The sequence below is a fragment of the Gnatocerus cornutus genome, chromosome 5 (assembly GCF_029298725.1).
Source record: "Gnatocerus cornutus isolate USDA-ARS CGAHR chromosome 5, icGnaCorn1.1, whole genome shotgun sequence".
Taxonomy (NCBI): Eukaryota; Metazoa; Arthropoda; class Insecta; order Coleoptera; family Tenebrionidae; genus Gnatocerus; species Gnatocerus cornutus.
The window spans coordinates 10,741,885-10,754,306 of NC_142237.1; the positions used below are offsets into that span (position 1 = coordinate 10,741,885).

The 12,422-nt window shown below is 34.0% G+C and overlaps 1 protein-coding gene across 3 annotated transcripts in view; it reads left to right on the top strand.

Moving 5' to 3' along the window:
- Positions 1-12,422, top strand: part of mtd (TLD domain-containing protein mustard) — a 55,711-nt gene that overhangs the window by 8,793 nt on the left and 34,496 nt on the right. The window contains exon 2 of one of the 3 annotated variants that reach the window (XM_088037574.1): positions 1,012-1,156. The exons of the other annotated variants lie outside the window; for them this stretch is intronic. Coding sequence (XP_087893700.1) covers positions 1,047-1,156 — 110 coding nt within the window. The 5' untranslated portion in view covers positions 1,012-1,046. The remainder of the gene's footprint in view (positions 1-1,011; positions 1,157-12,422) is intronic. 3 annotated transcript variants of the gene reach the window in all.

Consider the following 12,422-nt stretch of genomic DNA (forward strand, 5'->3'; position numbering starts at 1 on the left):
TTTATTATAGAAACCTAAAATCGTTTGTTTTTTATCTAATGGGGATTATTTTTCTCTGTCTTAAAGAAAACGTAAAGAGTAATAAATAACGTTATTTAACTCATTTTTGACAAAAATTTGAGATTGACTCTTATGCTTATAAGGTACCGAGATGTTCAGGTACATACATAAACCCAAAGTAGATAATTAAGGACCGTTAAATGTCATTTAAAAAAATACTAGGGAATGAAAGTTAAATCAGTGGTGGAAATGCTCGTTACATTCAAATTAATTCGGGGTGCTATCCCCCACTAAACTTTTACATTTTCGTATCTTTGCGTTACAACTTTACTTAGTTCGTTGACCTAATTAGGGCCAAATGTAAAAAATTAGATAGTTTACTTTGGAAAAGTTGCGTCAACCATATTGTTAATATAGAAAATAGTTATCTGTCAGAAGCACAATTTCCTGAAATTATTGTACATGTAAACGATGAAAGTGACGATAGCGAAAACGAGGTGGAGGATTAAATTTTCATTTGTATAATACAGAATTTTTATTACAACCCAATCTGCAAATATTTAAAATATCTACCTGATCTTTATTTACCAAAGCACCCTGCAATATAAGAATCATCCCCAAACAGGCCAGCTGTCTGGTCGTCATCGTAAATCTAAAAATACCACGAGCTGTCCCGTTGCGGTCGCCCGCAAATGTTTATGATTTTATGGTGGCTCAGACGAACGTGGCTGAACTATACCATCATTTGAATTTTGACGTATTTCCTGTGTACAAAGCGTATAATTTTCTAATTGTAGCAAACAAAACGGTTTTTTGTGACCAGCGATACATATAAATGTTAATTTTTATTATCTTTATCACTGAAAATACGTCGGCAAAAAATTAGTTGTTCGAGCGAATAAGCTCTAACCCACATTGCACCTTCACTGGTACCAACCCATTTTCTTATTTTTACATTCCTTTTTATTTTTGTTTTCTTTTTATGTTTATTTTATTTTATTTTCATTTCAGACTTTATTTTTCCTTTAATCCTTTTCCACATAACGATGTCAGCACGCTCTGGTGGAGAAGCACGTCAACATCGATCAAATTCTGTTGGTACTCGACTATCATTTCGTGGCTTACATGTTTTACTACGAGATGGCATCAATTGGCAGTGAGTTCTCTCATTAATATACATAAGACCATTTCTATCTAAATTAGATTACATATTATTAACCCCTCGTGGAAAACAACAGATTCGTTTTTTATTGAATCTTTATTATTCATAGTCCTGTCATGCGATGTATTGGACTACTGTATTCCACATGCATTGAACAGCTTTTTATCTTTAATTAACTCTGTTGCATCAAACTTGTGCAATATTTTATGTGCTGAACATATTTTTATCTGACGCTTTAAAATAAATCGGGACGTGAGTTGCACTATAAAGTTTGTACAAACACAAACAGTAAATTTCTTCCGAATTTGTGCATGCTGTAAATTAGAACGGTTTATTCTCAGTCGCGGCATGCAAACAAGTCTTCGCGACCGTATAAATCAAAGGAAAACGTCATGTCTTGACAAATATAAACAGTAATAACGTGTACAGTTGTCCGCGTTATAAGACAATTACCGTATAAAACGCACAACGATCGCCTTAACAATCTCAAATTTGCGTTTATTTATTAGCGACATGTAGAGGACTTCCAGAAAATCTATTTGCAATTGCCTTCAATTCTGTTGACTAAAAATAATTCTGGCTAAAGCGAAATTAGTTACCCCGAGGGAAATTCAGAGAACAGGAAACTCCTAAAGTGTGTTTATTGCTTTTTAAGGCAGACGCTGATCGACTAGATAAAGAATGTCGACGGTAATTAGAAATTATTTTTATGACTCAAATTTTAGGGAGGATAGATTAGGATTTGACGTCAACTTCTGTCATATGAACATTTTCGTTAATTATGTAATTCTTTTTTATGGCCCCAATTGGAACCAACATTATTTTGGCATTTGTGCAATGCCGGCAGCTCCTAATTGACAATAAAATCAATTGATCCTTCACCAGGACGAAAAGGAACTGTTAAATTTTCAAAATCCATTGAAGCGGTAATTAACTCAACTTACATAATAGTAAGGAAAAAATTATACAATCTCCAGGACAGCTATGCTCGGGTCTAATTATTTTCTCTTTTTTGCCTAACGGGATTAAATGCGGTAAAATTTTACGCCAAGACGCAGTGAAAATGTTCCATGCTGCCCTCATTTCCAAGAAAAAAGCATTGGAAAGGCGTGCTATTAACAATTTCCTTCGTAATTATTTGACAGCTTACGGTTTTTGCTGCAAACGGGCGACCAAGTAGAAAATTCGCCAATGAAAAGGGGCTTGTACTGTTATTTTTTAATATGTTCATGTGTTGCCTCCATTCTTCAATATTGGATTATCAGAATAAAATATGTCTAAACTGATTGGGATTTGGAGAAAAATAAGAACTGAATTCTTCAGTGTTCTATTTTCAGCGCAGGTCACGGTAGCTACAAAAATACATTTCTTTTGACACGAATTTGTATCGATATTTATTATTATTATTGCTTTAAAAGTGGTAGCAAATTATTAGATCTAGCCTTAAGGACGAGTAAAATGGGTCAGGTTTAATCGCTCGTACAAACACAATAAATAATCAATACCTGGTAAGAATATGAGGTATTTCAAGAACAAACATTCCAAAAAACCCTCTGTCTAATCGAAAATGAAAAAGATATGGAGAACTGCACGAAGCGAATAAAAACGTCTCAAGAAACAATGCTTAAAGTGTAAGGTCGTTCATTGCGTCCATGACTTTATTTACTTCAGTGCAATGGATCAATTGCTTCTTAAAATATTAAAATCAGTAGTGGTTTTAATGAAAGTTGAACCAAAAGTCAACTGTCTATCATATTTTTACTCGTGTCGACACACGCGGGTTATTGCAGGATATTACAAAAGTTGGAGAGAAAAGGTGTGTTTGAATGACTTTTTTATTTAATGATGTCGTTAAGAAAGTTGTAGTGATCATGAACCTCTATAATGCAGAACTAGTTTGGGAAATAAAGGATAAAACGTCAGTGATCCGTGTTGATCAAAAATTTTACATTGATCAGATTTTTTTCATTTTATTTGCTTTCTAGTGTGCAGTTTACTTTCATGTTGAGGTAAAAGGAATTGGAAAAGTATGGAATCTAGATTTCTATAATAGGATTAGTTCTATTGTTTATAATTTCGACACCTGGATAAAAGACCACCTGTTGCCACACTAACTCTTGTGAAATATTAAACTGTCAGATGGCGATCGTAAGATAAAATTGTAAATTTATAAAGACATTTAATTCAATTAACACACTGTTTCAGGCAAAAAATTATCAATTTATCATGGAACATGTATAATTTTTGTAGAGACTGCACAGATTCGATTTTTCGATGTTATCGACGCTTATTTCTAGATTGACATCAATGTGGGTTAATCCCGCGATAGTTAGCTGCTTTTCGGTCTCTAATTTAGACACGATCGATATTCGATAGAATCCAAAAAAGTAAGACTTGTTAGGATCGGTCCAAAAATAACTTAGTTATGAGCAATCAATGTTTTGTATATTGAATTTTGGGTTGGAAAATTTTCAAACCTTGATATCTCCGAAGCTACAAGAGATTTTTTGAAATGGTTTTTCTCGGCTCATTTTACTTTAAAATACGCCCCCAAAAGTCGAAAATTCGATGGTTAATTTTTTGGGCAAAACAATTTTGCGACTAAATCGATGAAAAATTTTCAATTTGATTTTTTTTTTGTTTTGTTTGCTTTCTAGTGTGCAGTTTACTTTCCTATTAAGGTAAACGGAGTTGGAAAAGTATGGAATTTAGATTTTTTTTTTGTTTGCTTTCTAGTGTGCAGTTTACTTTCCTATTAAGGTAAACGGAGTTGGAAAAGTATGGAATTTAGATTTTAATAATAAGGTTATAGTATATCCGGTGAAAGATTGGGAGATTTCGACAGATGCCATATAGGTTGGCAGCAAATTATGCTACAAAATACACTAAAAAATGGTACACTTTTTATTGCGTAGATTTAGTTACTTTTCTGTCATTCAAACTCTCACTGTACGAACTATAGTTCTATTGTTTATAATTTCGACACGTTTAAACTGTCAGATGGCGATCGTAAGATAAAATTGTAAATGTATAAAGACATTTTTCTGTTTCGCGTTCATAATGAAGATATTTCGATACGCGTTTTGAGCGTATTTCGGTATCGTAATGGACCAATCCCGTGCCAATATTTCCAGAAACTTATGTTTGCAGCAGACAAACCGTCAACCTGCCGTCAACGTTGACAATTTAGATTTTGGTTTTGATAAACCATGATAAATCGATCAATTCACTATTATTTCTTGTTGTACTTGGCTTAATAATCGATCAATTCACTATTATTTCTTGTTGTACTTGGCTTAATAATTCATCGGAGAAAAACTCTTTAGATGCAAGAGAACCATCATGATCATGATCAACATCTTTGCTCTCTTGGCTCCCTTGCGCTCCGGTAACCTCAAAACGTCACACCTGTCAAACTGACTGAAATTGGATTTGGCTACTTCGATTTTTTTTCCCGAACATTTTGCTAATGCCAACTACCCTAAAATTCCTTAGATTTCGAAATCAAGTTTTTTCGTTTAAAATAAGGCGAAATAGAAAAAATAGCGTATGATACTTGTTCATAATGCATTTTGCCGCACTTACTACTTTATGACACTCCTCGCTGCGCTCGTCGTGTCTTAAAAACGTGCGTGCGGCAAAATGTTCATTATAAAACGCGTTTCATAATATACTATTATTTAATTCAATTAACACACTGTTTCAGGCAAAACAGATATATTATTGAAGAACATATATAATTTTTCCTAGAGACTGCATAGATATTCGATTTTTCGATGTTAAAAAGCTCTTAGATCTAGATGGACATCAGTGTGGGTTAATCCGCTGATAGATTTGCAGTCATCATGCTATTTTGTTCTTACCGGGAATTACGCGGAAACGAAGTTTTTTGTAGACTGCAATAACTAAATCCATCCTATTATCTTGAAACGAGCGGAAAATCTACACCTATAAAATGTAGTTTTTCATCGAAAACTGTAAACACTCATGAATTATTATTATCCTCGAATAATGTTTCATGTGTTGATTGAAATTTTGAAGGCTGCTCGTTCGTTTACTTTAATATTAATGAATTAGCCTACCTACACCAAGTTTTGTAAATTTAGTTGTTATGACGAAATTCCCTCTTGTCTAGGGAATTAAACAATTTATGTAGTTTTTCCATGTTATTTTGACAGGGCGATAAATAAACGCTCTGAATTAAAAAACGAGCTTATAAATTTTAAGGTATCGGACTTTGTTTTCATTCTTATAAGGATCAAGTGGAGGTAGCTCCACCTTAGTTACGCCACGATATTCAGATCAATCGCCCGCCATTGAACCAGTGGCCTTAATATTGGCACAAATGTGAAGTACGGCTGTTCCGAAAATGTGTTGCAATTCACAAAAAACTCGCAAGGATTCGCGCGTTGGTGTTTACAGGAATGAGACGTATTCGTACTCACGCGATCGGTGAATCAACTGGATTGTAGACTATTTAACAATGATTATACCCGTTTTTATCTCAAACATGCGATTATTATTACATAATATTTGCCAACATTTATTTGTCAATGTGCTTTACCATAGGCGAAGGGGGCTCGTTAAATTAAACAAGTTAGTGACGTCTTTCATCACGATTTAGACTATACGAGTCATCAGAGATTTTCTCGAAATAATTTTTTGAATTAATTGAATTTGAATGTGGAAAAAATTATTTAATCGCACCTATTAAAAATGGGAGAGATTAACTTGGGCGTCTTTACCCGTCAAAAAAATCCCACACAAATCAATACTGCACTAATCAAACTTCGGATGAAAATACCCATTTTCCTCAGTCATAAACAACAAGTATAAACTGCATAATTTTAATCGATTTGCATAAAGAGCAGCTTTGTATTCAGCCGGTACTTCCTCGTCAATTTTTTATCGTTCAGCACGAAAATGCCGTGACATTGAAAGATGTTTAAACAAACTCCAAATACCCCACACATATCTTTAATGATCCGACATAAAGCACACAAATCTGCTGTCACGTTTATCCGTTCCGAATTTTTAAGAATATTTTAGGTGGAAAAGCAACATAAATATGTGGATCACCGAAGATTTGCTTATTTGCAGTAGCGAGAAAACTCAACAGGAGTGTCTGGGAAACTTGTTATCGATTTTCCGGGGTGTTTATGGTCGTTGTGTAACGGTTAATTGAACGTTGAAAGCTTCTTCTCGTCTGTGTATGTCGACTTCACTGGAACAATGCAAAATTAGAGAGATCGAACGTTGTGTTAATAAATCCTACGCTTCGAGTTGCTTGGTTTTCCTTCGTATTGAAAGACCAAAGGAAATTTAGAAAGGATTTCGTGGAAACTGTCCACCAATTTATCATCGAGTATAACACCTTCATGCAGACATTCTTACAATGAAATTATTATTTATAATCTCATGTCGAAAATTTAGTAGGTGCTTTTACTCCTACAAATTTCGTAATTTTTCCTTTAATTTTTATTGTGGCAATTCTCCATCTCAATTTTATTTTATAGCTGGCTTTTAACGCATGATTATACATTCGTACTTACCCAATATCCAGCTGAATCGATAGATTCTATTTTTAGTGTATTGTGTCGAAAATTTAAATCGCACTTGCTTTGTCTGAATTCATTACCAGTCTTGCCACGTTGATCTTTGCTACATTGGCGACAAGCCTAGTCCATCATCAATGAATTCATTTCGACCCTGTTTCCGTCATCGTTTATGGAAATCGTGATTAGCAATTCAGTAAATTGTTGTGACCGGACTTGATAAAAAACACTAGATAATAGTAGAAAAAAAGATTAAATCCAAGTCGAACATAAAATGTGTTGAGTTTAATTTATACTGCTATTGAAAATTGCGATTTCCGGCCATTGGATTTTTACCTTGACCTTTATAGTATTTATCTTTATAGAAGGTTCGTTATCTTAAATTTTGTGATATATTTAACTGGAAAGGTTCACACGTCATGGTGAAGCGATTTATTTTCACATACTCTACACCTACATAACGTTTTGAAAACAATTTTTAGTCAATGTCTCTTTTTCTTCAGATTTGTTTGCTAAGAATTCGAACTTTGATAGCTGCGAAAAATATTCATGACTAAACTTAAATCAAACTTCTGTGGTCAATATATTGGTTATTTTTGCGTTATGTGGGTTCATTTTACGCAGAATTTCATGTAGAATCCAAAAAGGTAAGTAAGATTCATTAGGATCGTTCCACAAATAACTGAGTTATGAGTGATCAAAGTTTGGGATATTGAATTTTGGGTTGCGAATTTTCAAAGCTCAATATCTCCGAAACTACGAAAGATTTTGAGAAACGGTTTTTACCAGCGGTTTTTCTCGGGTCAATTTACTTTAGAATACTCCCTGAAAAGTCGAAAATTCGATGGATATTTTTTTTGGACAAAAAAATTTTGCGACTCAAACCATGAGTTTTTTTTTAATTTTTTGTTTTTTTGATCGCCCCTCGTAAACTACTTGCCTTATCGATATGACATTTGGCGAGTTGATAGATCTCGAGCTGATCTTTCGATCGATATCTAATTCAATGGTAGTAAGCGCAATTTTCACCCCGAAGCAGCTTCTTCAAAATGACCATAAAAACACCCTCTGAAAATCTAATTGGGTCGATATCTCGGTTATTTGTTAAGGAAATTTATAAGCTATCTGGGCTGATTTTACGCAGAATTTTGCGCTAAATCCAAAACTACTATTATTTTTCTCGTCCATCAACAAATAACTGAATTAGAGACGTTTCAAATTTCGGGTTGTCGCCAGAGGGTCAAAATTTTGGAGGTTCGAAAACAATTTGTCTCGATATCTCCGGATTTAAGGGGAATGTAAAAACTCTTTTTGAAATCGTTTTTCTCGCGATTTTTTAGCTTAGAATTTGTTCTTAGATTTTTTGAAAGTGGAAAACGTCATGACTAATACTATGTAAACCTTCTTCGGTCGATTTCTCGTTTATTTTTGGAGTAAACTTGCGTTATTGGAGCTCATTTTACGCAGAATTTTGCGCAGATTCCAAGTCCGAACTCAAAATCCACTTCCGACAACAATTAACTGAGTCATTGCCGCTTAAAGTTTCGAATAGTGAGCCCATGAGCTCATTTCTTTTGCTGCTGACCGTACATCAATTTTCGTTTGAACTCTTCGGATTGTATGGACGAACTTGTAGCAACGAAAAAATCATCATGCTAGTGTTGTTTCGCGACGTTTGAATTTGCATAATTAATGCAGTTTCTTTGCGAGAGTGTTCTTGCGCGTACCTCATCTTTACATGATGTTGGATTAAATGGATTTGTTTGTAAAGGCAGCGCTGTCAACGTTATGAAACACCATTTAACAAAATGGGTAGTAGCGACTCAACCCACGACCCTTTCTGATAGCGCTGATAATGTCCTGGAATACCGGAACAATATGGCTACGTTAGCCATGTTAATAAATCGCAACCAAACTTAAATTACATGCTGCCGCCTTAATCGAATCATTCAATTTACAAAACGTTTTGCTATTACTTATTTATCATTTCCGCTAAACGACACTCGAATTGGATGTTGTTTTTGTGTGCACACTAAAATAAAATTACGTTCTTTGTTGCTGATCAAACAAGCGACTTAATGGATTTTATATTTACTTGCCAGACACGTTTATTTATAGGTATTGAACGTGTTTAATGTACAATTATAGTTTACAATAATTATTATGATTATAATCTTATGCACGCTGCAGTTCAACAAACTGGTTTTGATCAATCGATGTACTGATTATTCATATTTCGTAATTTATTTCTTTATTATTTCTTAGACAAAACAATTTCGATCTATTGAAAAAATATTATCAACAATCTTATATTTGCTGAGTGTTTTTATGTTGGAGTTAATTGTATTCTCCATAAATCTGATCTACATCAGTACGTTGACGTTCAATCTCTTGTGATTAAATTTAATATTTCTGTTGTCTTATCAGAGTGTGATTTGCGTCCAACTTTAAATTTTTAAGTAACGTGGATAAAGCAAAAAATAGAGGGACAAGCTGTGGAGCTTATTCTGATTTATATTGAGATAAAAGTGGATGGAAATAGCTGGTGTGTGTTTCATGACTTAGGATAAGACTTGGAAGTCCAACGCTGCCATCTCCCAGGGAGTCTGCAAACTCTTAGAGCCAAATTTAATCATTCCTGAAATGATCAGATTTGTTTGATTTTAGCTGAAAAAGTTTACTTTTTGATATTCATTTTTATGCATTGTTACTTTTTTTACTAGTTATTTACAAAAGAGTGCTTCCAGAAAAGACGAAACAAAAGTAAACGTAAAAACTCCAGTAAGACAGACCACGCGAAGATACAATTTTCCTTATTTTTATCTTATTTAGTTTGAGATAATTGTCGGATTATGTTAGTGTCACAATATTGTGCGCTTGAACAACCCACTTCTCTGGATGAAGAAATAACTGTTTAAAAGAAGATTTAGTTTGATTCTTCTGATTACAATAGTTTGTCATATCATAATATTTATGAACATGACAAATGCATTTTTATATATATATTTTTATTAGCGCCTCTGACATTTGCGGTCATAATTTTGTCATTGTTTTGTTAAAAAAATCAATTAAAGAGAGCGTTTAGTTGATATAATTATTACATTCATTTATTTATGTTTTGGTCTCTGTGTTGACCCACAAACTATAAAATGTAACCTTAATGTGGTGTAATTTAGTGTAATCTAATAATTTAGCGTAAATCCACTCTCTACATTTTAAAGATGACCACTTTTTGTTGGAGAAATTTCAGGAAATCCGTCGTCATAATTTCCAAAAATCCAAATTCATTGTCAAACTCATCACTGGTCGTTTGAAATTGAGTTCTTGAGTGTATTTGTCAAGGTATTCAACCTAACTTTGACATCTCATGCTGAAAAAAATAGAAGGTTTTCAACACAATTGTTGACAACAATGCAACCAGACCAAGAGTGTCGCAATTCTGAGATTATTGTGATTACCTAATACCCTTTCCCAATTCCACCTAACGCTCGTCGACAAATGGAAGGAAGCGAAGCCAATGTCCGTTAATTAATAACCAATCGCACAAATATTTCTTCAGCTGGAGAAAAATTGTGTAATTCCATATTCTTCGTTCATGGCCTTCATCTTTTCGTCACGCCAAATTAGACATTCTCTGAAAAACGCCATCTAATGAATATGTAAAGTAAGCCTCCTTGTTACTTAATATTGCAAACTCTTTGCTTGTAACTGCTCCCGAATCGCAGATGGAAAGAATGGGAAGAGGATGTCGTAAAAAAACGATAATAAATTAATAAGGTGTCACCGTCCCACATATAAACGAGAATAAATGCATTCGTCGAGCTGCGTGTCTAAAGTCACGTGTACCAAAGCCAAGCATCAACGCATATTAGATAGTATTTTATTTTACGGGGACTATGAAAGGTGCTAAATCAGTGTACGTACTTGTGTTCTATCAAGTAAACACGTTAGATTGAGCGAAAGGCGCTGAGATGCAACAATGTTGTGTAATTTGGCGGTTGTGAAGAAAACCATTACATAATCAAAAAAGTCAAGGAGTTTGATTCGTAATGGGTTAATATCTTTCACGGTATTTAGTCAAAATTGAAGTGACTTTGTCGGGGGCCACTGAAATTATCTGCAAAAATCGAATGGTGACAACTGGGAAAGAAATGAATATTCAACAACACGGAAAAGCGAGGTCCACGGAAAAAGCGAGATCCACAGAATTCCGGGGGCCACCTAGTTACTCCTATTTACCATAATGAAAAATAGCATGTTTGCGAAGATTTAAAGAGTACACAATGATGATTGTTGATAAGATAAATTTATTTGTTGACACATTTTTGATACGGGTATAAACTAGAAAAATATACAAATTGGAAATCTCTTGAGTACCTATTTGGTATACGAAGTGTAATATTATCAGTTATTGATATTCACGCACTTTTATGTATGTATAATAATATCCATCAAAAGAACTAAATTCTTGCATTGAAAGTAATTGCATATCTATAGGTTTCACAAACAAAAACTTGAACTTGAGATTGACATTTAAGTCCATTACTTAATAGGAGAAATAAGTACACGTTTAGTTGTCGATATCTTCATGGTCATGTTTTTAAGTACGATATCAGATCATTTTGAAAAAAAATCAGTTAATTGTTGTTGTAAAATAAACGTATTTTTTCTTATCGAATTGCAACGAGTGTTCTAATTAGTATGTGAAAACAATTGTGCGGTCAATAAAAGGTGAGATAATATCGTACGATTATTGAATATCGTCGCCTTAGGTCGTTAAGTTGCTAAGTCCATTTTGAAGTTTTTTAACCAAGGTCGAGAAATATTTTTGCATATTTGTCGTTAAATCCGAGATTTGAAAATTTTGGGAATGAACATAGAAGGTTTCTTAAATCTGAAAAAGCGAGATCTAAAGGGATCTAACGCTGTACCCTTCTTTTATTTTTTATTATAAAACTGTAAACGCATTTTGTTCAAAAATGGACTTAGCAACTTAACAACCTAAGGAATTTCAATGTTCTAGAAAGGTTTGATAAAAAAATTGCTGAAATTATGGTACACACAATTTTTCATCTTTATCATTTCTCATTTGTTTTCGTGTTTCCAACGAGATTAAATAATTACATGGTGGCTAATAAAGATCGACATGCACTGCAATATTGCGAAATAAATCAAAATTTGGGAAACTATGATAGTATTTTGTTCAATTTAATTAACGATGAACTAACTGCATGCTTGATGACGTTATAGCGACATCACTGACGCAGTGAGAGTGAATTGTAATTTTTTTCGCACTATCAGATTGTGTTTATCATGAAATGACGTAAAAACATGAGATCCTGCAACTGCACACAAACTAGGATCCATCCAATGTCAATCGACTGTCGTTATTAAAGCAAACAAACTTCTCATTACGCTTTGCTTCCTCATCTCTGGCCAGATTTAATTAAGGAAGTGACAGTATCGACAATGCCCAGTGAGATGTAAGGTCTTTCATTGGGAAGACCATCGTCCCACTTCGAGGCCGAATTTTTTTATTTTCATACATCAGAACCCATTAGGTGAGCTTTCTCCCAGTAGTCCCGTTTTGATAAATTGCTCGAACGGAGAGGTGAGGTCGTATGGGGCAGGTACACAAGAGAGGAAGAAAAATAAGCGATCTGGGGCAAGGACGATGGAGGCCGGATGATGATGACCTTCTGACA